At 40.9% G+C, this 23,485-nt stretch overlaps 1 protein-coding gene across 1 annotated transcript; it reads right to left on the bottom strand.

Annotated features, from left to right (window-relative positions):
* Positions 1 to 1,115: 1,115 nt before the first annotated feature.
* Positions 1,116 to 20,179, bottom strand: pstpip1b (proline-serine-threonine phosphatase interacting protein 1b). The gene is made up of 15 exons (XM_083790115.1): positions 20,045 to 20,179; positions 18,578 to 18,678; positions 17,575 to 17,649; positions 16,716 to 16,750; positions 16,439 to 16,545; positions 15,863 to 15,925; positions 12,625 to 12,717; positions 11,419 to 11,464; positions 9,809 to 9,888; positions 8,619 to 8,717; positions 4,262 to 4,358; positions 4,081 to 4,174; positions 2,705 to 2,814; positions 1,938 to 2,056; positions 1,116 to 1,303 (listed from the first exon to the last, which is right to left on the bottom strand). The coding sequence occupies exons 1-15, from the start codon at positions 20,072 to 20,074 to the stop codon at positions 1,166 to 1,168; spliced, it is 1,287 nt and encodes a 428-aa protein (XP_083646241.1). The 5' UTR covers positions 20,075 to 20,179; the 3' UTR covers positions 1,116 to 1,165.
* Positions 20,180 to 23,485: the final 3,306 nt, after the last annotated feature.

The raw sequence follows: 23,485 nt of genomic DNA, 5'->3' as shown, positions 1-23,485 counted from the left end.
GAGATGTTTACTGGTGAACAACACCTTAATACTTGCTAAGAACAGTTTTGAGTTACCGCTTCATTTTTTACTTTTGTGGCATCATGTACCGTTTTTTTTTATATGTTATGTTGATCCTTAGGTATTTACCTACAGTAGCACAGGCTGAAGAAGTACATGGAAATAAATCATGTGTGGGGGAGCACACAAACGACTGAAATAAACTACATTTCAACTGCAACTCAAGTATTTCTGTCATCTTTTATGAAATGCTCAGAATGCATGATCATATAAAATTATGTTTATTGATTACTTAGATTTTTACAGGGATTTTGGGTGTACAGTGATATTCGAATCAACTGGCACCCTAGAAAAACCTTTTGAAATATTAATATATATTGAGAATAAACTACCGTAAAAAGTACATTTGCATTAACCACTTCACACCTGGCTTCCCAATTTGATATCCCACTGGTTCTCAAAGTGGGGTCCAGGGGTTCCAGAGGGTCCCCAGCTAAATTAGTTAATATAGCATCAAAAATCAGTTCACAAGCCCATATTAATTTGAGGGTCTACAGTCCTTCATCCATCATATTTCAATGTATTCTGTGAGAACATCATAATTCAATGTATTCTGTGAGAATGTGAGCAGAGTAACACACTACAGTGTGACATGCTCATGCCATGCATGCTGTGTGACTCATTGTCTCATGAGTTACAGTGTCCGGCGGTCTATTTCTGGAAAGCCTTACAATTAATGATTGAATCTAAATTTAAAAGTAATATCTGTGTCAGTGCACACTCGCATTAGAGACACTAATGCATGATTATATTCATTTAACAGTCATTGGTTAAAGTCTAGTTTGAATTCTGGGCTGTTCTGGTGTTACCAACATTGAAACAAAAATCGAGAAATGGGAGTAATGGGCCACACCACACAAGGCATGACTAAAGATTACTGAGAGCTGAAATTGAGAAGGTTGAGAGTGACAGGTTGGTTGGTTCAGACAGCCTGTTTGAGTGTTTGCCCACATATTATCATTGGTTCAGACAGCATGTTTGCCCAGGTAGGATCATTGGTTCAGACAGCATGTTTGCCCAGGTAGGATCATTGGTTCAGACAGCATGTTTGCCCAGGTAGGATCATTGGTTCAGACAGCATGTTTGCCCAGGTAGAATCATTGGTTCAGACAGCATGTTTGCCCAGGTAGGATCCGGGCACCAGTCCAGTCTGTCCCTCCCTGTCCACCGTCCACCAGCCATCATCTCCCTGCTCCAGGACCACCACCAGCTCTCCTACCATCACAGACAGCTCCTCTGGGTCCTAGTGCACATACAGAAGTTAAAGAATCAACTTTATTGTCTCATCACAAGACTACAAGAAGAAAAAAAAACACTTTTGTTTTTGTTCACAAAGGTTAATTGCTTTTGGTACTTTCATAAAGAAGAAAAGAGGGGAGGGGAAAAAGCAGTTAAAGTTATAAAAGTTATAACATGTCAAGGAGAGGCAAACATCTAAGGGTAACTCAATACCATAAACGACACATACAGTCACATACCTGACAACATTGCAGGGGTGGTTTGTTTATTCTTGGAAGACGGCTCTTATATGACGCAATCTAAAGTTTGCCTATGCATCAATTCCAACACAAATAATGCTGTGAGCCAAGGGTAGTGGGACTGGGAGTGACGTCAATAATGTTGTGACAGTAAGTGGCATCATGGCAACGTGGTCAGAAACCTGCCTACCTGCCGTCATCAGTGAATGATGTCATGACATTACCGATGACGGCACTGGTAGGTAGGCAGGTTTCTGAACTGTCCACAGCCCACTAATGAGACGCAGAGTAGACAGAAATGTTGCCATCTTGTTATAAGCATGATTAGAGGACCAATAATGAAGATAAGGTTATAAATGGAGCGAAGCGCTCCTTTAAGCATAATGTACAGTGTTATACCTGTGTATAGTAGTCATAAAGAACCACATAGCTGCTGTCCTCATCAGGTACAATAATGCCCCCTGTGGCCGTTTGCTGGAATTCACATATGTTTGCATATCCTCCATCTGCATTCCCCACTGAGCTCAGCAGTGATAGAGAAAAAATAATAATGTGGGAATTACAATTATTATACATTTCATATAAGACAATTTTACAGCTGTAAAATTACAAAAGCCTAAAATGACATGGTGTAGGACGATAGAGAAGGAGCTCCAGCAACAATACATCAGAGCTGGGGAACCAAGATGGCCAAAGACAGATGCAGTGAATAAACTTTGTTGCTGCCCTATGCACCAGCTGGCCGAATGGGGCGTAAGTAAGTAAGTAAAAATTGTACTGTAACGAAGAATCTCGCTTCCAGTCATGTTGTTGGATCTGAATAGTTGCTCATTGGATATTTAGTTCCCATATATGGGGATATCTGACTAGGACGTTTGTATTTGTATTTAGTAGTCGAGCAGACTCGCTTGACAAATTTGATATCGTCAGGAACAATATTTCTAGTTTGGGAATGTTAATATGGGTGACAATTAAATGTTTTAATGTTGCGATGCAATGTCTTGTGAGCTTGTTGATCTGCTATTTGTTTAATTGGGCTCCGAATATATTAATAGTAATAATAATAATAATTATTAATAATAATGCTATTGACACATGAAACTATTATAGTAATAAAAGTTGCCAATTGAAAACCCATTCAGATCCACATATGAAGTTATACTTACATTGACCAGTAGTAGGCTGTGATTGTGTTACTGTTGCCTGTGAATATGAAGAAATGCCATTGATATCGACGGTTGAACCTCCACAGCTTCCTTGTAGTAGTAGAGAGAACCTATGCATCCATGGCAAGAATGTGAAAAACAAAATCATCCAACTATATATTATAATTGCTATAGTGTTCAGTAACAGGGGTCTCCACATCACTCCAGCTCTTTAGTAAACATAAAATACATTTTCAGACGGGTTGCCCATTTGATCCAATCCCAAGAGTACCCATTTGATTACTTAGTTACTGTATCTGACTACAATTGTGTTCCAGTTCCATTTCTTGAGGGGCACTAGCTATTTACAAAGAACAGAGTTTTGTCTGTCACTGAGCAAATCCACATAGGATGTTGTTATGATATCGCGATGATGTAAGATAATAAGGGTGGGTAAAGCGCACCTCACTTCACAGTCACACAGGTGTGACTGTGAAGTCACCTTTTCAGCACTTCCAATTTCTCTCGTTTATCGTGTATTGTCTAGTCTAGTCTATATCACTGGTTCCCAAACACTGGGTCGGGACCCATTTGTGGGTCGCGGACACATCTTTATGGGTCCCTTTCCAAAATAGCTAATATTTCCATGGTTTAAAAACAAAACGCAATGATTGTTTTCAGTAGTTTCACGAAGAAATCAAAGAAAAATCTAAGAAATTCTATAAATTAAGTAGTGAAAATAGCCAACCTATTTTCACTAGTTTGGGTCCCGGGGAAACATTACATTTCTCTTTTGGGTCACAGGCTAAATGGTTTGGGAACCACTGCTCTATATGAGTTGAATACAATTGGTATCACACCCTGAAGATGCAGTTTACTAAAGTAAAGACAAAGAAATGGAGAGACAGGGTGAGGGAGACCCCTGTACTGAACAAACACTCTATAGCAATGATTATCAGACTGTAGAGCTACAGTATATAACACTCATTTTAACCAAAGAACTGTCACTGGATGTTTAATGCAGTAGCCAGTAGCCTAGATTAGGCTATAGCTAGCTGAAATAGGTAGAGAAACAGAAGGTCCCAAGTTCGATGTGTCGAGGTGTCTCTGAGCATCGAGCAAGACCACTATACCCCAAAAGGCGACATTATTGTGTTTCTTAGATCATTACATGACATGTCATAACTATTTTACAGTGCTTGATGTTTTGCGTAAAGCACATTGAATTGCCTTGTTATTTAAATAAACTTCCCTTGCCTTGAAGGCTGTGATATGTTGTATTGCTCAATGCTCAGTGAAGCAAATAAACTCCATGCAGGACATATTAGTGTTGGCCTGTTTCTCTGTGCATAACTATATGATGCCACTGGGTGGTGCTGTGGGTAGTGTTTTCTGACCTCCTCATGACACCTCCTCCCCCAATGGCAAGAGTGTTTCCATTTCTGTCTGCAGATGATTCCCGACCATAGTAGTTTTTAAATACTATGGGTTCTGTGAGCAGGAGAGAACATTATTCTTAACTATATGACTCATGTGAGAAGGAGAGAATTACTTTTTTATAATTAACTGATGAATTACCAGGTGGTCTAGGACCTGTAGTTTTCATCTCTATGAAACAGTTGTTGTCTGTGTCAATGTCACACTTTTCCAGAATCTTCCTCACCATCTCGTAAAGCTGGTGACAAAAGAAAGGAGATAAGCTACTTCAAGAAATCAACTGCCAGCAGTTTGTGATGGATTGTATTTTCACAGTGTTTTCTCATTCTGCACTCCAGCAGTGGAAGTACAGTATACATTTTTATATGATGAATGTGACATTTAAAATATTAAAATGAATGAATGTAATAAATATAATATTTGAAAATAATAATTGAATGAATGTAATAATCAACTTTGTGGCATGATCTCTTGATCTGTATTTCTGTTCTTTCTGTATAACCTTATTTTGTGTCTTCTTTGTGTTTCCTGTCTTATCACTCCACCCTGTGATTGTTTATTTAAATCACCTGTGGCCTATTTTCCCCACACTATCCTGTGCTGATTGTCTTTTCATTTCACCAGCCTAGTTGGTTGGAGCCAGTTCATTTGTTTTATTGTTTTCATCCTGTTCTACTTCTGGTTGTTATGGAGATTGGCTTTTGAAATTTGTAGCTTAGTTGATCTGTACGACTGACCATGCAGGCCTTTGTATTCAATTCCCCAAGACTGGAAAACCTGCCGGAACTTCAGGAATAGCTAGCTCGGTAAGCAAGTGTGTGTGTGTGTGTGTGTGATCTCTGGCACTGTTAACGATGCCGAACGATGCCAAACTTTGCACCCTCCAGCAAGGGCGAAATCCAAAAGATCCGTGGAAAGGCCCCGTCGGTCCAAAAGAGACATGTGGGGGGTCCCCGGGGGTCCCCCGAACCTCCAGACCCCCAGAAACCATTCCAGGATTGGCCCGTTTTGAACAAAAAGCCTCAAATCGTGAAATCTTTCACAGATGTTCCTATTAGGCTGAAGAATATATCCCACGGCCCAGGCCGTAGCGTAACGGTCTGGGCACCGGACTGGTGATCCAGTCGCGGTGTGCCGCGGGTTCGACTCCCGGACCCGACACGGCCTTTACCGCATGTCATCCCCCCATCTCTCTCCCGTTTCCTCATGTCAGCCTACTTTCTATCCCTTAAAAAATCAATAAAGGCGTAAGCCGCAAAAAAATATCTTAAAAAAGAATATATCCCACCCTTTTCACATTGGCCTGTTATAGCGCCACCAACAGGTGGATTTTTGCAAAACACATTTTTGGAACAAAATGCCTCAAATCATCCAATTGCCATCAATGGTGTAAGAAGAAATGGCACCCTTTTCACATTGGCTTATTATAGCGCCACCAGGAGGCCACAACCTGACCTGCCCTGGTGGAGACCTGTGCCCTAGTATTCTGTTTTGGCATCACTGGTTTTTGGTGTACTGTATTTGCATTCATAATCTCCACCAGGCCTGAATGGCCGGGACAGTAGTTTTTCCCTAGCTGCAAGCAACTCTTAGATTCTATATCTGGTATCTAGAGTTGCAATATCAACCCTTGACAGCCCAGTACATCCAAACCAAATCTGATTGTATTAAACGACGATTAACATTGCAGCTGTACGGAAAGCTTGAATTATCCTCTTTCTATCTGCAAAGCTTTTGTTTCATAAAAATCCACTGTAGACATGTTATGAGCTACTTTCTGTCAAATTCTGTGCAGGTGATTATTTCTCTTAAGTGTTGAGGTTTGGAAGAGCAGATTTTGTCCAACTCTCACAAATCACTACACATCTTTGGAATTATGTGAACATTTTCATATACATTACATACCGGTTGGCTATACTTGGCTTCCAATGTTTACTCGAGGGGTCTATTTCTTCTTTTTCTTTTTTTTTTTATCCCACGATTTTGTAACCCAGTTTTCTTTTCACCCAGTGCCAATTATCTAATGTAATCCTGGGCGCTACACTTCCTCTGCCAACCTGGGGGGGCAGCGGACTGACCTCATGCCTCCTTCTATGCATGAGGAGTCCAAGCTGCTTCTTTTCACCTGACAGAGGGGAATTTCCCCGGCCGGACGTAGCGCGTGGAAGGGACACGTTATTCCGACCAGTTCCTGTCCCCTCCATCAGGTGCCCCGGCTGGCCAGGGGGAGGTAGTTTTAGAGACCAGGATTACGGCATGTTTTTGTGAGGGTATCTACCCTAGGGGACACGGGGTGAACATGCAAACTCCACACAGAAAGGCCCTATCGCCAACCCCCGCCTCGGGTATGGGCACTGATGACGCGGAGGGTCTATTTTTAAGGAAATGAAAAGTCAAATCATGAACGTGTCTCCCGATCAACCCTTACTCTAAGGATCAACCCCAAATTTCAATAACTCATCGAGGGGCCTCTTAAACCATGCAGAGTCAAAAGTGATTTCACTTAGATGCTGGGGGCTCCACAAATGAAACATAAATTTGTTCTTCTGAGAGGTGCAATGCAGAACTTACACAGCCATGGGTAGGCCACCCGGCCTTGCGGAGATGGAGCACACCATTCTTTTATCGTTATTTTACTTGTACAAACAACATGCAATCTTTTTGAAAAGCCCTATTCAAATCTCTCCTCTTCCCGTTTTCCTGCTGTGATAGCCTGTGATCAGACAAAATGACTTCCCGATTGCTTCGTGAGGAGCTGGAGCTGACCTGGCCTGTGTGCTGTAAAGTCTTTAAACATCCTGTTGTGCTGTCGTGCGGCCACAACTTCTGCAGAAGCTGTCTGCAGAAGAATGGTGGCTGAAGTGAGAAGATAGAGGGGATTGAGGCCCTGACCAGAGAGATGGTAAACCTTGAGAATACAATCCAAGCTGCTGACGACCATCTCAGAGCCGACGACCATGACTCGTTCCTGGAGGACTGCAAGGCAATCATGGAAAGTCCAGTGGACCACGAAGGACCCAGAACCAGTCTCTGAGTCCGATTTGCTGATAGACGAGATCAAACATATAGGCAACCTGGCAATCAGAGACTGGAACAAGATGGAGATTGTCGCTTACACCCCGGTGATCCTGGACCCCAGGTACTGTTCTGATGAGGATCTAACCCGTTTGAGATGGGTTGTGTCGCAGCAACTTCCTGACAGGCCAGAGAGCCAGTGTGTCTATGTCCTGGGTTCCGAGGGCTTTAACTCTCACAGGTCGGACACAACAGGTTGAGGTCGGACACAACAGACACTGGGCAGTGGGTGTGTTTGCAAACCCTTTCAAGAGGAATGAGATCACTGCTCACTGGGAAATGGTGTGCTATTATGGCAAATACCGATATGTAGAAATCGTCGGAGACTTATCACAGTCTGTCACTCTCCCACTGAAGCAGAAACCCTGAGGATCAGTCAAGCTGGACTGGGACAGAGGAAAACTTCACTGATCTTGATTCTAACACAAACCTACACACTATCACGCACAAATTCACGGAGAAAGAAGCATTCATTCTTAATGGCGCCGGCAGTGCTGGTGTTGGAGGCATCTCTTCACTGAAGTGAAGGTGTTACCTGGGAAGATCTCCGTCACGCTGGAAAACCACAGTAAAGATGTTGAGGGTGTTCTGGTGTTCCCCGTCAAAGGAACCAAAATGGATCCTTAACGTGTAGGTAAATCAAGAGTATACCAAATAGACTCTTATTGCCAAATGCATAACACAACTGAGGGTCATTGAAATTAATAAGATTTAAGAACCACTGCAATAAAAGCCTATTAAATCTATTGATCTGGTCGGGATATTGATTTATGTGCAATGTATTAGGGAATTAGCTATTAACTGTAAAGACTTCCACATTCCAACTTGTTCTGCCGTACGACGACTCAAATGTAAATAGATTTTAATGTATATTGATGAGATGTATATGGATGCCTGTAATGTTTATCCACAAATGAGAATCACAAAATGCAGTAAGAGATCTAGAAGGGATTTTGTCTGGTTATTTTCAGTTTTGAATTATGATGACATTGTTTTTTATTGTGGTGAACATAATGTATTAGGATATGAAAATACGGTCTTATAAAATCAAATGGCTTGTGTTGTTTCAGTTTGTTTGGATTCCATCTTTGTCCATTTGTTGGACTTCCTGGTCCACTGTGGTCAAGTAATCTATTCAGAATGTTTTTTGTTTTGTTTTTTAGATCATGGTATGATTTGGATCTCTGAAGTGGTGTTTGTATATGAGTGTGTCTTAACACCACCCTAACTTTTTTAACAAGACTAAACTATATCATCTTGGAGCTTATTGCTTCACCAAAAGCCATTTGTGACAAACCCACAACTACTGTACTGCACTACTGTCCTTTCCTCCGATTATATATTATTAAACTTTCGGGCTTGGATTGGCTAGACTATGATTAGATGAATGTCCAACTAAAACATACAAAACTTGTGTTCTTACCTCATCATCTGTGACACACTGCATGGAGAACAGGTTGCAGTGGTCCCACAGGGCACACCTCAGGGTGCTGATGCGGGTTCCCTCCAGTTGTTGGAAGACCTGAAAACATGTGACATGAATACAACATACCTGCATACAGTACATACTGTAGGCATAATATAAGATGCATACTTACAGTGTACTTGTTAAGTTGTGAGGGCCAAATGTCAACCATGTACAGTATAGTAGATTTTTGAGGAATTGATTATGGCTACAATTGTCTTGGTCCCCCACAAGTGAAATGTTTCATGGTTAAAACAATCATTTGGGGAGTTAGGCATTCAATTAGGAAAAGATTCAGGATGGGGTTAGGATTATGGTAAAAATGGCATTCATAATTGCTTCCCAAAATGTTGATGTCCTCGGCATGAATGTGTGTGCATTTGTGTATCGTGGTGTTTGCTATGATCTCCAGGAGGGGCGAGATCCAATTAATGTTGGTTGGTCCCGCGACTCCCACCGTATGTCGGTCTAGAGGAGATGACATTATAGAGGCTATAATCAATGACGGTATTTGGATAATAATGTCCCTTCATTAATGCTGAAAATGTATAAAGAATTTTGTATTGGGTTAACAACACATCACTATTTATTTGTACTGTGTTTGCAAATACTACAGTGCTATGGTGATAAAGCTACATACCGTATGGTGGATTGCATTTTATTGGTTGAGCTTTGAGTGTTTTGTTTGTTGCTTTTTTTTCTGTGTTCAACAAGAATGAAGAAGCTGTTCAGACTAGAGGAGTCATAGTGACAGTGTTCATAAAGGGGATGTGGTGTGTTGTCGTTTGGTTTGCAGAGCCCCTTGTTCTGGGCTGCTGTTGGGCAGAAACCTTGTATCTCTATATTTCTTTTTTTCGCAAACACGCAAAAGGTGGAAAAATATAAAGTGCTGTGAGTTTGTAGATTGGCTATTTTTGGCATTTCATATAATCTACATTTTGAAAGTGAAAGGGTTAACTGTGTTCATTTATAAATATTGAACCAATACAAAGTATAAACCACACAATATTTTGCCAATCTTCCTGAAAAGTGTTTGGACAAACATGATCTCTCAAGACAGATTCTGCGAGAAAAAAAAGGTTCCCAGACTGAGACATACAAGGTTTCCACGCGACATCGTCATGTTTTAATGTACAGTAGTACTCTACCTCACACGTGCTTCTGTGGGTCTCTTCCCAGTCCTGCCGAGCATTCTCTAGCTCACTGAAGCTGTCCATGCAGAGCTTCTCTGTGAAACAATGGCACTTTAGACAGTCAGAGAGACACAGGCCCTGAAGTACAGTAGACCTACGATTGAAAGGTTTGCCATGATGAGTCTAATATGATTAAAATGGCGTTTGAAGTTAGGACTTAGGTAGGCGAGGGGGGGGGGGGGGGGAGGGGGACTTAAAAACTGCAACTTGAAAACTGTGTAAGCGTGAGTATGTTCTAATAATTATAATTCTAATTCTACTACAGTATATTCTACAATCTATAGGCATACTGTAGTAGTGGGTGTAGCCTAAACGTAAGCCGAACAAATCTGTTTTAAAATGTAGTCATGTGATGTCATGAGTGATACACGTATTAAAAGCCTATCTTTGAGGCAGGCAGTTAGGAAGTTGACACTCTTTGAGTGCATCCACACAGTTGAGTCACAAAGATGCTTCTTGCCACGAGCGGCAGGAGTATCTTCCTGGTTTTTAGAAAGCTGGTGGATGGAAATGAAGCTTCACCCACACTGCAACTTGACGCGGGGGCAAAGCGTTTCCGGTTTTCTGGCCGACGCTGCAAGCTGCAGCATGGGTGGAGCTTCATTTCCATCCACCAGCTGTCTAAAAACCAGGAAAAGACTCCTGCCGCCCGCGGCAAGAAGCATCTTTGTGACTCTACTTTGTAGAAGCACCCTCTGGGTCCTCACAGAACCACACTGGTTGTTGTGTGAGGGAGATGTGTACAGTATACTGACTTGCTATATGGTAATTGGTAAGCCTGTTTAGTTGCATTATTGCTTTTATATTTGGGTTTGGTTTCCATGTGTATGTTTATGCTCCTAGTTTATATAGTGATAAGTAGAGTGCAGAGCTGCTAAGCAGAGTGCAGAGCTGCTCAGCTGTCTTGAACATTTTCTTTGTTTTTCTGTTTGTCAAACCATTTCCACAGTATAGTTCAGTCAAGTAACCAGCTGTGCCTGAGCTCCCCTTTGTGTTGCGCTGGCATAGAGGTGAGGGGCTTACACTGTTCAGTCTTATTGGTTTGTAGTGGTTACGTTGTTCTGTTGAGTTGCAGTGTTGGCTTGGATGCCATTTGTAGCTTGCTGTATTACAATGTGAGTTCACCCATGTATTCCCCTCGCTTCAAGAAGATGCAAGATGCAGCTTACAGCATGCAATCTTCCAGGTTTTTAAACAGCTGGTAGGTGGAAATTAAGCTCGCACACGGCTTCTATTTGACGCGGCGGCAAAGAAACGGAAACGTTTTACCGACACTGCAAGTAAGCTGCATCTTGCATCTTCTTAAAGCGACTGTCTGGGAGTACCGTAAGCCTGCACCCATTAGAAGTGGAGCACAAACCAGGTGGTCTGTCTGTAGCAACAATGGCATTGCTCATGCATCCACATTCCACAGTATAGCCCATTTAAATTGATTTGCAATCAAACTTTTTATGAAAATTCCTTATTTGTACCAAATAAAGATTCATATTCTATTCTACTTAGTCCTGCTTCATGGTGGCAGGTACATGTATATTCACCTAAACCGGATAAATCGAATCACACACCTGCTTCATTTGCAGCTTGTCTGCAATGTTTGGCTCTGTGATGAATCTGGGGGAAAAACACAAACACATGTTTGTGAGGACACAAGTAAGACGCGCAAACGCGTGAAGCGAACACAGCTCGTAAATTGCAATAACAACAATTAGAATAAATTACGTACTTTTTTTTTCTTTTTAGTTAGTAATTTTTTTAAGTTTTCCTCTGGTGGCGGGCGGGTGGTGTCACAGCGGGACAGACACAGATGGACACACAGACAGACATGATCTGCAGGGTCTCATAGTTAGTGCTCAGTGCATTCGCAATTACTGCGTTCGCAATCAACCGTTTTAGGACGGTGATTTTTTACAGCATTTTTAACTCTATAACGCTGAAGCCAAAAATAGCAGATGCTCAAACACGTTGCAATGTGATGTGTTGTGAGCTTGTAGCTCTGCTATTTTCAGTGTGTGACAATGCCATAGGCCTATAATAAATCTCAATAAATAACCACAACCTGAATCTTTTTTTTTTTTTTTTTTTTTTAAGATATTTTTTGCGGCTTACGCCTTTTATTAGTTTTTTTGAAGGGACAGACAGTAGGCTGACAGGAAACGGGAGAGAGATGGGGGGATGACATGCAGTAAAGGCCGTGTCGGGCTCGGGAGTCGAACCCGCGGCACACTGCGACTGGATTACCAGTCGGGTGCCCAGACGGTTATGCCACCGCCTGGGCTGAATCTTTACCTAATTATTCAGAATTATATTAACACACACACACACACACACACACACACACAGTCACACACACACACACCACTAAAGGGAAGTGATACTCAGTGACTCAAAATGGGTGTAGTTAAGTTCAGCTCAGTTTCAGCATGACCAGTGTCAGTGTAAGTAAAGAGAAATCTACTGTGCTGCTACAGCACTGTTGAGGTTGAGTGGTCACCTACATGTTAAACTGGCAATAAATAATACATTGGTGGTAGATAATGTACAGTAAGTATACATAAAATAAAACTATTTTTAAAAAGGTGAAAATAAAAAATAAAAATTATGGAGCTACGCAAAAATAATTAATTACTACACTAAAGGCCGCGTTTTTCGGAAAACCGATGAAACGCTGCTTAAAAATCCGAATTCGCGCTCGGTGTGTGGAGACCTTAAGCCTGTGATGTGACAATAAAGGTGATTGTTGATTATGTGCATTGTACATTGTTCTACTGTACCTTCTCTGAGTGTTTAGGTGTAACGTTGGTCCTCTCAGCAGCCTGCTCTGCATCGTCAGCATCCCTGCATCGATGCTCATACGTCTTCTTACACTACAACAAACACAAAGCAAGACTTACACAACTTCAACACATCTATGCTTTGTTTGTCTTTTTACACAGTCAGACCGCTGACATGCTGATCAGATGATGGGAGGGATTCAGGCGTGTCATTTTGGGTCATTTTATGCATTCTTTCTCCCCTTCTGAACATTTACTGAAGTTTATGTTGTGCACAATGGACAATGCCTGCTATGAGTGTTTGATCCAGGGGGGCAGTCAGACAGATATTTTGTGAAGCCACAAGGAAATCGGGATTTCCTGAAAGTTCATATAATGGCCTGTTGTGGCGCTGTCATTGGGCCCAAAAAACCCCATAGCCTCATAGAAGTCCATGTATTTGGGCCCAACTTCACCTAGACTGTATTACCTTAATAAACATGGTCATGAATACTTTTTGCTTCCAGTCACTAGTTTAAAGTCTCATTTCTAATGTCATAATATTCTTTTTGGAAAATTATGGTCCCATTTATAAAAATAATTACCATAAAGTCGCGCATGTTCTGAGGGGCGTGGCTACCGTTACAGTCTATGATCGGGATTCCCCACCCACTCGAGTCAAAATAAAAACCAGCTAAGAAGAAGGGGGGAAGTCCCGCCTCGTTGTCTGGGCCAGCCAATGGGCCAGCTGGGCCCAAACGGATCTAGAAAGATGGCGACTTACAATTCAAGGACTGACAGGCTTCATTTTACGTTCATGTTAGACCCGGGGAACGCTTTGTCCATATTTTTTACAGTCTATGGTTTGATCCCATTTATTTATCGGTGAGCACAGTTTAGATGCTGTAGCACAGTGGTTCTCAAATGTTTTAATTTCAAGTTTGCTACATGTATATGTACTGTATATGCATCACCCTCCCATAGAGTTACATACTGTACCTGTAAGGGTCCATTTGTACTCTCAGAGTTACAGACCTGTAAGGGTCCATTTGGTTAAATATGCACTCTCTCAGAGTTACAGACCTGTAAGGGTCCATTTGATTAATAATAAAGGTATATTCAGTGATTTCACTTAATTCAAATATCACTTTTTTTGTTTTGTTGTGATAATCCTCCCTACTATAGAGTGTGCTGGCCATATAAGGAGTTCCTCCCTGTCCCCAGTTAACCCCTGGGGGTCAAAAAACCTTAGGTTTAGTTTTTGACTCTCTATCCTGATTGGACGAAAGGCTGGGTCCCACAGCCAAAAACGAAACCTAAGGTTTTTTGAGTGAAATCACTGAATATACCTTTAAATATGCACTCTTTCAGAGTTACAGACCTGTAGGGGTCCATGGTTCCATTTGTACACTCAGAGTTACAAACCCTGTAAGAGTTCAGTTGGTTCCTACAGTATCTATCAATAATTTACCTGGGACCCCCTGGAATTCCCTCAAGGAGACTTGAGGGTCCATGGACCCCAGTTTGAGAACCATATAGCACATGAACATGCTGTATGGGTTTTATCAGTTTTTGATGATTTGATTTGATTGTCAAAGTGACATCACGATTAATCGACAAGACCAGATGTTGCCAGCTACGGAAAAGTTAAATTATTATGCCAGAGGCTTAAAATTATCGTATTTGAAAGACATTTGTGCATTTGTGCACAGCCCAAATTAAATGTCAATCAGATGTGTAAATAATATGTAATGTCACTGTCACGGGGCAACCCCGTGCCCTATAGACACTAGAAGACTCCACAATATAAAACTGATCATGACAAACACACACTGCACAGATGCTTCCATTAATTGACTGTCATCATACCCCTGGGAGGTGTGGCCATGTGTAGCATCATATACCCTTATCTGTGTTGCCTAATTCTATTGTAATTGTTTGGTGATTTATTTGATGCCTTGAAATACATTCAGTGTCTGTTAAGGAAATGTGTAATTGTATAGTTAGTCTATCTCATGGGTTGTGTTTTACCTTGTTTGAGTAGATGGTCCAATTACTAATCATTGTGGGTGGGTCTCACCTGGTATATAAGGGAGGCTGGAAATGTTGAGGGGAGATTGGTCAGTTGGCTTGAGACAGCAAAGAGACAACACCAAGGGAGAACTGCCAGGGTCTTCAGGGAAGGCATAGCCTGTTTTCAGTGTCTTTAGTTTTGGTTTGTTGTTTTTGTCTTTGTTAGTTATCAAGTGTTTATTTCTTACTTTTGGTTTTTGAAAGTGTATTGTGGCCGCTATCATTCGTGCAGTATTTGGTTTTGCCTCAGACCCGGGCTGTGACAATCCGTCATATGGGCTGTTCATCAGTTTTGGAGGTAAATAAATACAACAAAAAAAGACATTCTTGGACTGCGTCTATTCTTGGAGCCTTGACCGCTCGGCAACTCTTACAGTCACAAAATAATACGTATTTATTAAATACTATTTAGTCATTGTAAGGAACAACCTTGCATCACATACAGTAGGCCTACGCTGTGTCTAGAAACGGGCAACTTCCTGGGCCTTACTCAAATAAAAGCCTGGAACTGGACTAAAACGATGTGACCAGTCAGTGTTTTTAATATAGAAACCTATTATCAGATTTACCTTTTTCAATCCGGCTCTGGCCTAGACCAGCTCTTAAGTGAAGTCACTTGCCATCCCCCCTCCACTATACACCCCCTGGCCCCTGCACAACGTGTCGCTGATCTACAAGCAGTTTGAGCTTGCTGATCTGATATTTTTAGCAGTCGGCACACAACAATGCTATATGACGAAGTATAAACCAGGCTTAAGAGCAAGAGAGTGAGGGGTGAAGCGGGTGACAAAACAAAGTGAAAGCAAGACAGATGTGAGTGAGACCATTTGTGGGTGTAACGTTTCTGAGTGGGGCATGTTTCACACAATGAACCTTGTTCCTGTAACCTGTATTATACAGTACATTACAGTATACTTCCTTCCCTCCTGTTGCATACACTGTGTGTGTGTGTGTGTGTGTGTGTGTGTGTGTGTGTGTGTGTGTGTGTGTGTGTGTGTGTGTGTGTGTGTGTGTGTGTGTGTGTGTGTGTGTGTGTGTGTGTGTGTGTGTGTGTGTGTGTGTGTTTGCTGTGTGTTCAGTAACAGCTCAGTCTACAGTATGCCTTTTTTCTTGTTATTCCATTTGTTTCATAAATTAATGTCAAACACTAGTGATTTTAAGGTGCTTATAGTTTTAAATATCCTACCTCCATGGTCTTCTTGAACAGGGACGCCTTCATTTTCTGGACCTTCTCCATAATTGCCTCAAACTACAGTACGTCAGAGAAACATCACAGATGAATATTAATAGCCTATAGCGAAAATTATGTCTCTTTTTTTGTCTGTTTATTCGTTTTTTATGCAATAATAATAGCCGAACTGAACATAGAGGCATAAAGAATATGACAATAAAAGGTCAATTTATGTGTAGGCCTATACAACAACATAAAACATGATAAATAAATAATGACATCAGTCACATGTGGCAGAGAGAAACCCAAGGACATTCATTGCCTGGTATGTATCTACACATTATAGAATTCCTCAATGGAATCACGTGACGTGAATCTCAGTCATTCCAATTTAACCTTTGTTGACCAGAGTCTCCATGGGGCTAGGTCTGCTAATGCTTATAGCCAATCTACAAGCTAACAACGTGCCACAATGACATGCGTTTTGAGCTTGTAGAGATGCTATGTTTCATTGAATGTTCGTCCCCAGATTAGTGGCGCTAAGATTCATGTGGGCCTCCTGCAGATACAGCTATGAATGTAAACAATTACCTGTTTTTTCTGCTCCTTTTGCTTCTCTCTGAATATCTCCATCTTCTTCACCTCCTCTCTCAACATTCCAGACAGCTGGATGTGACTGTTCCCAACGTTCTCAATGTCTGTGGCAACAAATACAACAGCTCAGATGGTTGCAGGGCTAACAGATGAGTGGCATGTAAGTTAATAACTCTAATATGTGTATGTTAAGTTCATAACTCTAAGAGATTTTGTTTTGGTACGGTTAATAACTCTATAAGGTACATTCCTGTCTACCAGCAGAAGAACTTACGTGCTTTGAGCTGATCAAATGACGCCTTCAAGGTGCTGAAAAATATATATTACAGATACATTGTCACAGATGATAAAACAGAAATTACAACTTTTAGAGTGGTACCGTGCAATATGGACAACATCAAATCATGATATTTTTAACAAATACCCCAATATCGATTTTGTGATGATAATATCATATTGTGACGATAATATACAGTATATCTATTTATTTTAAATCGCCATAAACAACAGCAGATCTACAAACTAAACTCACATAGAATCATGAAGCTTCTTTCTTTTTTTTTGCTAATTTCGAAAAATATATAGAAAGTATGGAAAACAAAAGAACACTTATGCCATATCACAATATTACCAAAATCATTTGTCATTTCTTTGTATATTCAATCCTTTTATTTATAATAGTGTTGTGCCTGAGCTGTTTTTCTTTTCTTTCTTTTCTTTTGTTGTTTGTTATTATGTTCTTGTTGTGTAATGTCTGTTTGTCTTAGAAAACCAATAAATATACTTTATAAAAAATAAATATTACCAAAATCACAGATGATATATATGGTCTTATATATTATTATCTATATAATATCAACATATTTCCCAGCTATACTTTAGATTTTTGCATGCAGGGCACAGCAATGGAAAAAAGGGCATTTAAAATCGATCTACTAGATAGTATGTCTCCACAGAACAAGAAGAAGCTTATATTACAATGAATTCAGCTCTGCATACACACATGAAGAACATAGAACACACACACACACACACACACACACACACACACACACACACACACACACACACACACACACACACACACACACACACACACACACACACACACACACACACACACACACACACACCTGATCTCTGTGTTTCCTCCGGCTCTATGAGCAATAGTCACCAGTTCCCTTCCATACTTCTCCTCTGCTAGAGCCCTGTAGTGGACATCATTAGACATCACTAGAGCCCTGTAGTGGACATCATTAGACATCACTAGAGCCCTGTAGTGGACATCATTAGACATCACTAGAGCCCTGTAGTGGACATCATTAGACATCACTAGAGCCCTGTAGTGGACATCATTAGACAACACTAGAGCCCTGTAGTGGACATCATTAGACATCACTAGAGCCCTGTAGTGGACATCATTAGACATCACTAGAGCCCTGTAGTGGACATCATTAGACAACACTAGAGCCCTGTAGTGGACATCATTAGACAACACTAGAGCCCTGTAGTGGACATCATTAGACAACACTAGAGCCCTGTAGTGGACATCATTAGACAACACTAGAGCCCTGTAGTGGACATCATTAGACAACACTAGAGCCCTGTAGTGGACATCATTAGACAACACTAGAGCCCTGTAGTGGACATCATTAGACAACACTAGAGCCCTGTAGTGGACATCATTAGGCTCTCTTAGGCACGCATTCTGGGGTCTTTTTCATGTCTACTCAGGCTTTTGTGTGACCGACAACACCTGGCTGCACTACTTTGTGCCCCCTCTGCGTAGTTGTGACTGGCAAAAAGGTTCTATTTATTTGGGACTGTGGGCTCGGAATGACCTTCAATTCAAACTGCCCTCTTTGATTTCACTCTGGGAATTCAAAAGGATGGTAATGAGGTTGCTTGTCAATAGCTATACCTGCTTTGATGTTCATTTTAAACATAATTAATTTTAAATTATTATTTTTCACATTTCAAGACATTTCAAAAATAGCAGATCTACAAGCTCATCTGCAAGTATAGAGTCAGTTGTATTGAGTGGTTAAACTGATCATGTTATACAGATATTAACACATTTTGCTGGGGACCCCCTGGAACCCCCTCAAGGATAATTAAGTGTGTAGATTAAGCTACCTCATCTTGAACAGTTCCTCCACGTCTTTGCACATCCGCCTGCCGTCTTGTAGCCTCTGTATGAGAGCGTCATATCCAGTGTGACTGGTGAAGTCTGTCCCCTGTAAGGAGAGGAAACGTAGTGACATTCATTTGTAACTGACATTGCACAACATCTTTCCATTCTGTTACAACACTGGTTCTCAATGTTGGATTTTTTGAGTGGTGCAACCACTCCTACATCCAGCAATGTCCGTGTACCTAGGTAGGTAGGTACCTGTATGTGTACCTGTATGTATGTATGTATAAGTGAGCACGAGTATGTTACTTATTTATACCAGTAGGGGGCACCAGAGTACAGAGAAGAAATTGGAACGATACAGAGAAGAAATTGGAACGATACAGAGAAGAAATTGGAACGATACAAATTGGAATGATACAGAGAACCAATAGACGGGAGTTGCACCACTCGGTTCACACTGGTGTGATTTTTGGTACAACAATGGTATCTATCAAGGCCTAGCATATCAAACAGGGGTCTCTGACATTGAGTAGAGTTATAGACCCGTAACTGTAAGGGTCCATTTGTACCGCCAGTGTGTTACAACATGCGTTTGACTCAAATGCCTCGCAAGTAACATGCTACTGTACAGCCAGCAGTAAAAATGCAGAACTTGCCCTAAGATAAGCTGATTTGGGTTTGATACAGTATGGCAACATTTCCTTTCCGTTTTTTTGGTAGGCTACGTGTTCTCTATATCTATAACAGTGGTTCTCAAATGTTTTCATGTCAAGGACATCCAAATTAATATATATATTTGGTCTTATTTTGTGCGTGGCAAGGACTCCTCGTACTCCTCATACCAAATTTCTGTTGTTGAAAAAAAGTTTTTTCCCCCACATTGTATTCAAGATTCTTTTGAAAATAGCCAGTAGGGTTAAAGTGGTTAAATAGATTTTGATGCTATTTTAACACATTTCGCTGGGGACCTCCTGGAACCCCATCAAGGACCCCTGGGAGTCCCCGGACCCCACTTTAAAAAACACTGCTCCATAATGTGTGTAGATGACAGACAGGTTAGCACAGGGTTGGATTTGTTGGGGGGATTGATGCCTCTGCTTTTGATATCCCCCCTCTGTAATTTTATTTGTTGGCTGGTTGGGATGTTTTATCCTGAATTAAATACACATATTTACTTTTGGGAAATGTAGAGTGTGTATGTTTGACATAATTTAACAAATCTACTAATACATGTTATAAACCCTATGAACCATTTTAACCCCTGACATCGCTATAAAAATATATATATAATTAATATAATAAATATAATCGCATTGAGACACACTTTGATAAACTTGCTGTGTTATCATAAACACAGCAAGTGACTTTAAAAGGTATTAAGTAGGCTATACAACTTATTTTGTCATCATCCATTACAGTAAAAGTACAAAAGCTCAGCAGAGCAGCAGAACAGACCACAGACTTACCCAAAAAGCATCTTTGAACAAGCGTTTCATTCTTGTTAATTGTTACTTCCTTAAACTTCAGTTAGTTTCCCCTCAGTGCTGTTTTAAGTCAACACAATTAGTTAAAACATATAATGATTGCTCCTTGTAAGCCTAGATAAAACAGTTCGTTTTATGGTAGAACTAATCCATGGAGTGACTGTAGCAGTAGCTGAAGGCAGTGGGTGGGTTTGTGAAGTGCTTGAACTGACTCTTGAATAAGGAAGAACATCTCAACCCTGTGGTGATGTGATGTCACTCACATGCAAAAATGTACTTTGTAATTTTGAATTGTATTTCTAAAAGCATAACATTGTGAATACTTATAGTAGACTATTTTTTAAAGCAATACTCCAATAACCTACTTTAATTCAAGTAGCCTACACATTTGGCAGAGCAACTTTCACTAGACCAGGAGTATACTTTAACAGGGCTTGACTTGAGTATTATGTCCATGTACCACTGTTCTGGTTATTGTTTGAAAAGTGAGTGAGTGAGTGAGTGCCGGTGAATGAGTGCCGGGCTGGACAAATGTACAGGTGAGGATACTCAATGTATTCAAAATAAAATATATAATAATGATGACAATAATACATATGGCGTGCTTAGGCCCACTTACTTAGGTAATATACCGCCATCTTGTGGATAATCTTGCAGTAGACATACCTTTACTTGCATTCTCAATCAGCGAGATTTTTTAAATCGTCATTATTATTGTACCCCCTTTTCCCTCTTTCTTTCTTTTTAATAGGCTACTGTGGGGCCGCGATAGTAGAGTTATAAAGGATGGTGAGGACTGTAGGGTATGGTCCATTATGTTCTACCTCCCGCCCCCTAAATCAATGTGTTTACATTGCAACAAAGCTCCGGTGTTCCGGTCTGGTTCCGGTCGGTGCAACATGGAGAAAGTCAACATCCTGGTGTACGGAAATTACTATGGAGGGATACTAGCTGTTGCACGTTTATTTTATACAAAAGAACGAAAACAAAGTGGTGGGGAAGAAGATAAACACAGAAGTAGCCGCTGGCCATTATTGCTCTCCAAGTTAACTCGAAAGTTTATCAACTATCTCTGAGACAACTAATTACTTTTGTATATATTACAAAGACACAGTGACGAACTTTTGGGGAGTCTATGGAGTCCGTTCACACTCAGCAGGAATTTCCACGCGAGAGAAAAGAAAACACAAACAAAGACGACCAGTTCCCAAACCAATGCCATTGAAGTAAGTTTCATAATGGTAAGCCAGCCTCTCATAAATTGATTATTGACGTAATATTAATTTAGTTAAAATGCTGTTGGCCAGGCTGGCAACATTGCGTTCTAATAAATAAATACAAATAGGCCACTCTGTTAAAAGCCCAAACCACACCAATGGTGTTGTCAGAAATCACAAGTTGCATATTGTCTCAAATTGTTTTGATGAATTGAAAATGGTGGGCCCTATTGTAAACAAGTGTAATGCTTTATGGTGTCACTGTCGTCCACTCACAGTTAACAGTTGTATTGAGTTGTAGGCTACTTGAAATGTAGGCTACTGCAAACTGTTGATAAATCAATCAATCGTCAGGGCACCTTGAACCACAAATTCAGTTCTTTGTTGCTGGGACCCCTGCAGGGGGGTCTCCCTTTGAGAACCGCTGTCTGCCATACACTGCATGAAGTTTTACTGCGCTCACTTGTACCACACCGTGCTACACCTGAATTGATGTAACTGTAATCGCCTAAATCGAGCTTGAGTTGTAATCTTATGTGATGCCCAGAAGAGGGAGACACAGACCTCTAAGAAACACGTGACCATTAAAACCTCTTTCCTATGTCAAGAGTCCATACATACACCATGGGGTGGCCTTGGGAAGAAAAGAAAGAAATCTCAGAATTCAGTCACAGTTGTCTTTCAAATTGTGCCTCGGGCACCTCTGGTGGAAAGACATGCAGACACATGAATGAGCACATGAAAGTCTATTGATTTTTGGAGTGAGGAGGGAATAAGTCTCACCTATCGCTCAATAGCATGTGTGAAAATGTGAAGGTGCTCTCTCTCAGTTCATCCAGGGATCACTCTATCACACACCTAAATACAGTTTAACAGAACTGCTTAAAATCAATAGGCCTGCCGCCTATAGATGTCCCAGTCTTAAGGGAATTTGTTTGATAAAAGGAAAAGTCATATTTGGGGGTTGGTTGGGGGCAGATTTAAGTGGCGCAATTGGGCTCACACGCCTATTAAGCACATGGACTCTACCATCCATATTCTGGGGTGAACATTAGAAGATCTACAATCTCATAGCATGTCACGTTGTGATGCGCTGCAGGATAGATCAGCTATTTTCAGCAAAGAGATTTGGTTAGAGGGAAAAAAAGTGGACCAAATATAAATCTTTGAGGCACTCCGATCAACTAAGTAAGGGCCCGGGGTTTAAGAGCTAATTACAGTATGAGATTTAACCCCTCTTGCTGTGTGACAGGGAAGGCTATTAATGCCGATGTTCATAATATATTCTTGAATCAAGCACCTCACATTTGTTGCTACTTTGAGTGTTGGAGTTGTTATTTTTGTGTTCAATTACATTATAATTAGAGATGGAGCTCTAAACCTGATACCGAACAAATCCGATAACAACTTCAAGGCACAAAAATTACGCTTTTAAAGTAACGGTACACACATTAACCAGTTAACAGTTTCTTCATTATTTTTCTAAAGTAAAATGATCAATTGCCTTCCGTCTGTTAGAAAAGTAAGGTATTTAAAAGATACTGGTTCTGTTCAGGATTTGTCATTCATTGTATTTCATTGTTTGTTTAGCGTCAATTTATGCCAGCCAAGTCTATGGACTTTAATGTTTGTTTAGGGTAAAGTATGATGTAATTTGTGCCAGACAAGTCTATGGACCTTTGTTTCCAACGCAATATGTCATCTGGCTGATATAAATACTGCCCCGCTGCGCCTCTCACTTCACTCGTGTGTGATTTTTACTTCCGTTGAAGCACTAGGCCTACTACTAATTTGTTGACTTAGGGTAGGGGTTCATGCTATTTGTAATTTTGCTCTGATCTTGCACTTAAGGGACAGCCATAGCTGAATGGGTAGAGAGCTTGTTTGGGCAGCAGAAGGTCCCCCTGAGAAGCACTCAGCTGGGTGAAGCTGGGAACAGAATTTCCCCTGTGAGATGTAATATGTCTAATTATCCTTTACTTGTAGGTCGCTCTGGATTAGAGTGTTTGCCAAATGCCTAAATGGTAATTGATTCCAACTCAGTTCTTTCTCACTTTGAACAGCAGCCACTGTGGAAGGCTGCAGACTGAGCTATAGATGTTAGGCTGTACGCGGGTTCTGGTTCTGGTGACTCTTGAGTCTTGACACCCAGGCCCCTTTTCCACCGGGGTTGAACTGGTTCAGTTCTTTTTTCCTGCCTAATATG

This window comes from Protomyctophum parallelum (genome assembly GCF_964188405.1).
Source record: "Protomyctophum parallelum genome assembly, chromosome: 2".
Taxonomy (NCBI): Eukaryota; Metazoa; Chordata; class Actinopteri; order Myctophiformes; family Myctophidae; genus Protomyctophum; species Protomyctophum parallelum.
This window is presented reverse-complemented; position numbering and strand designations above follow the sequence as displayed.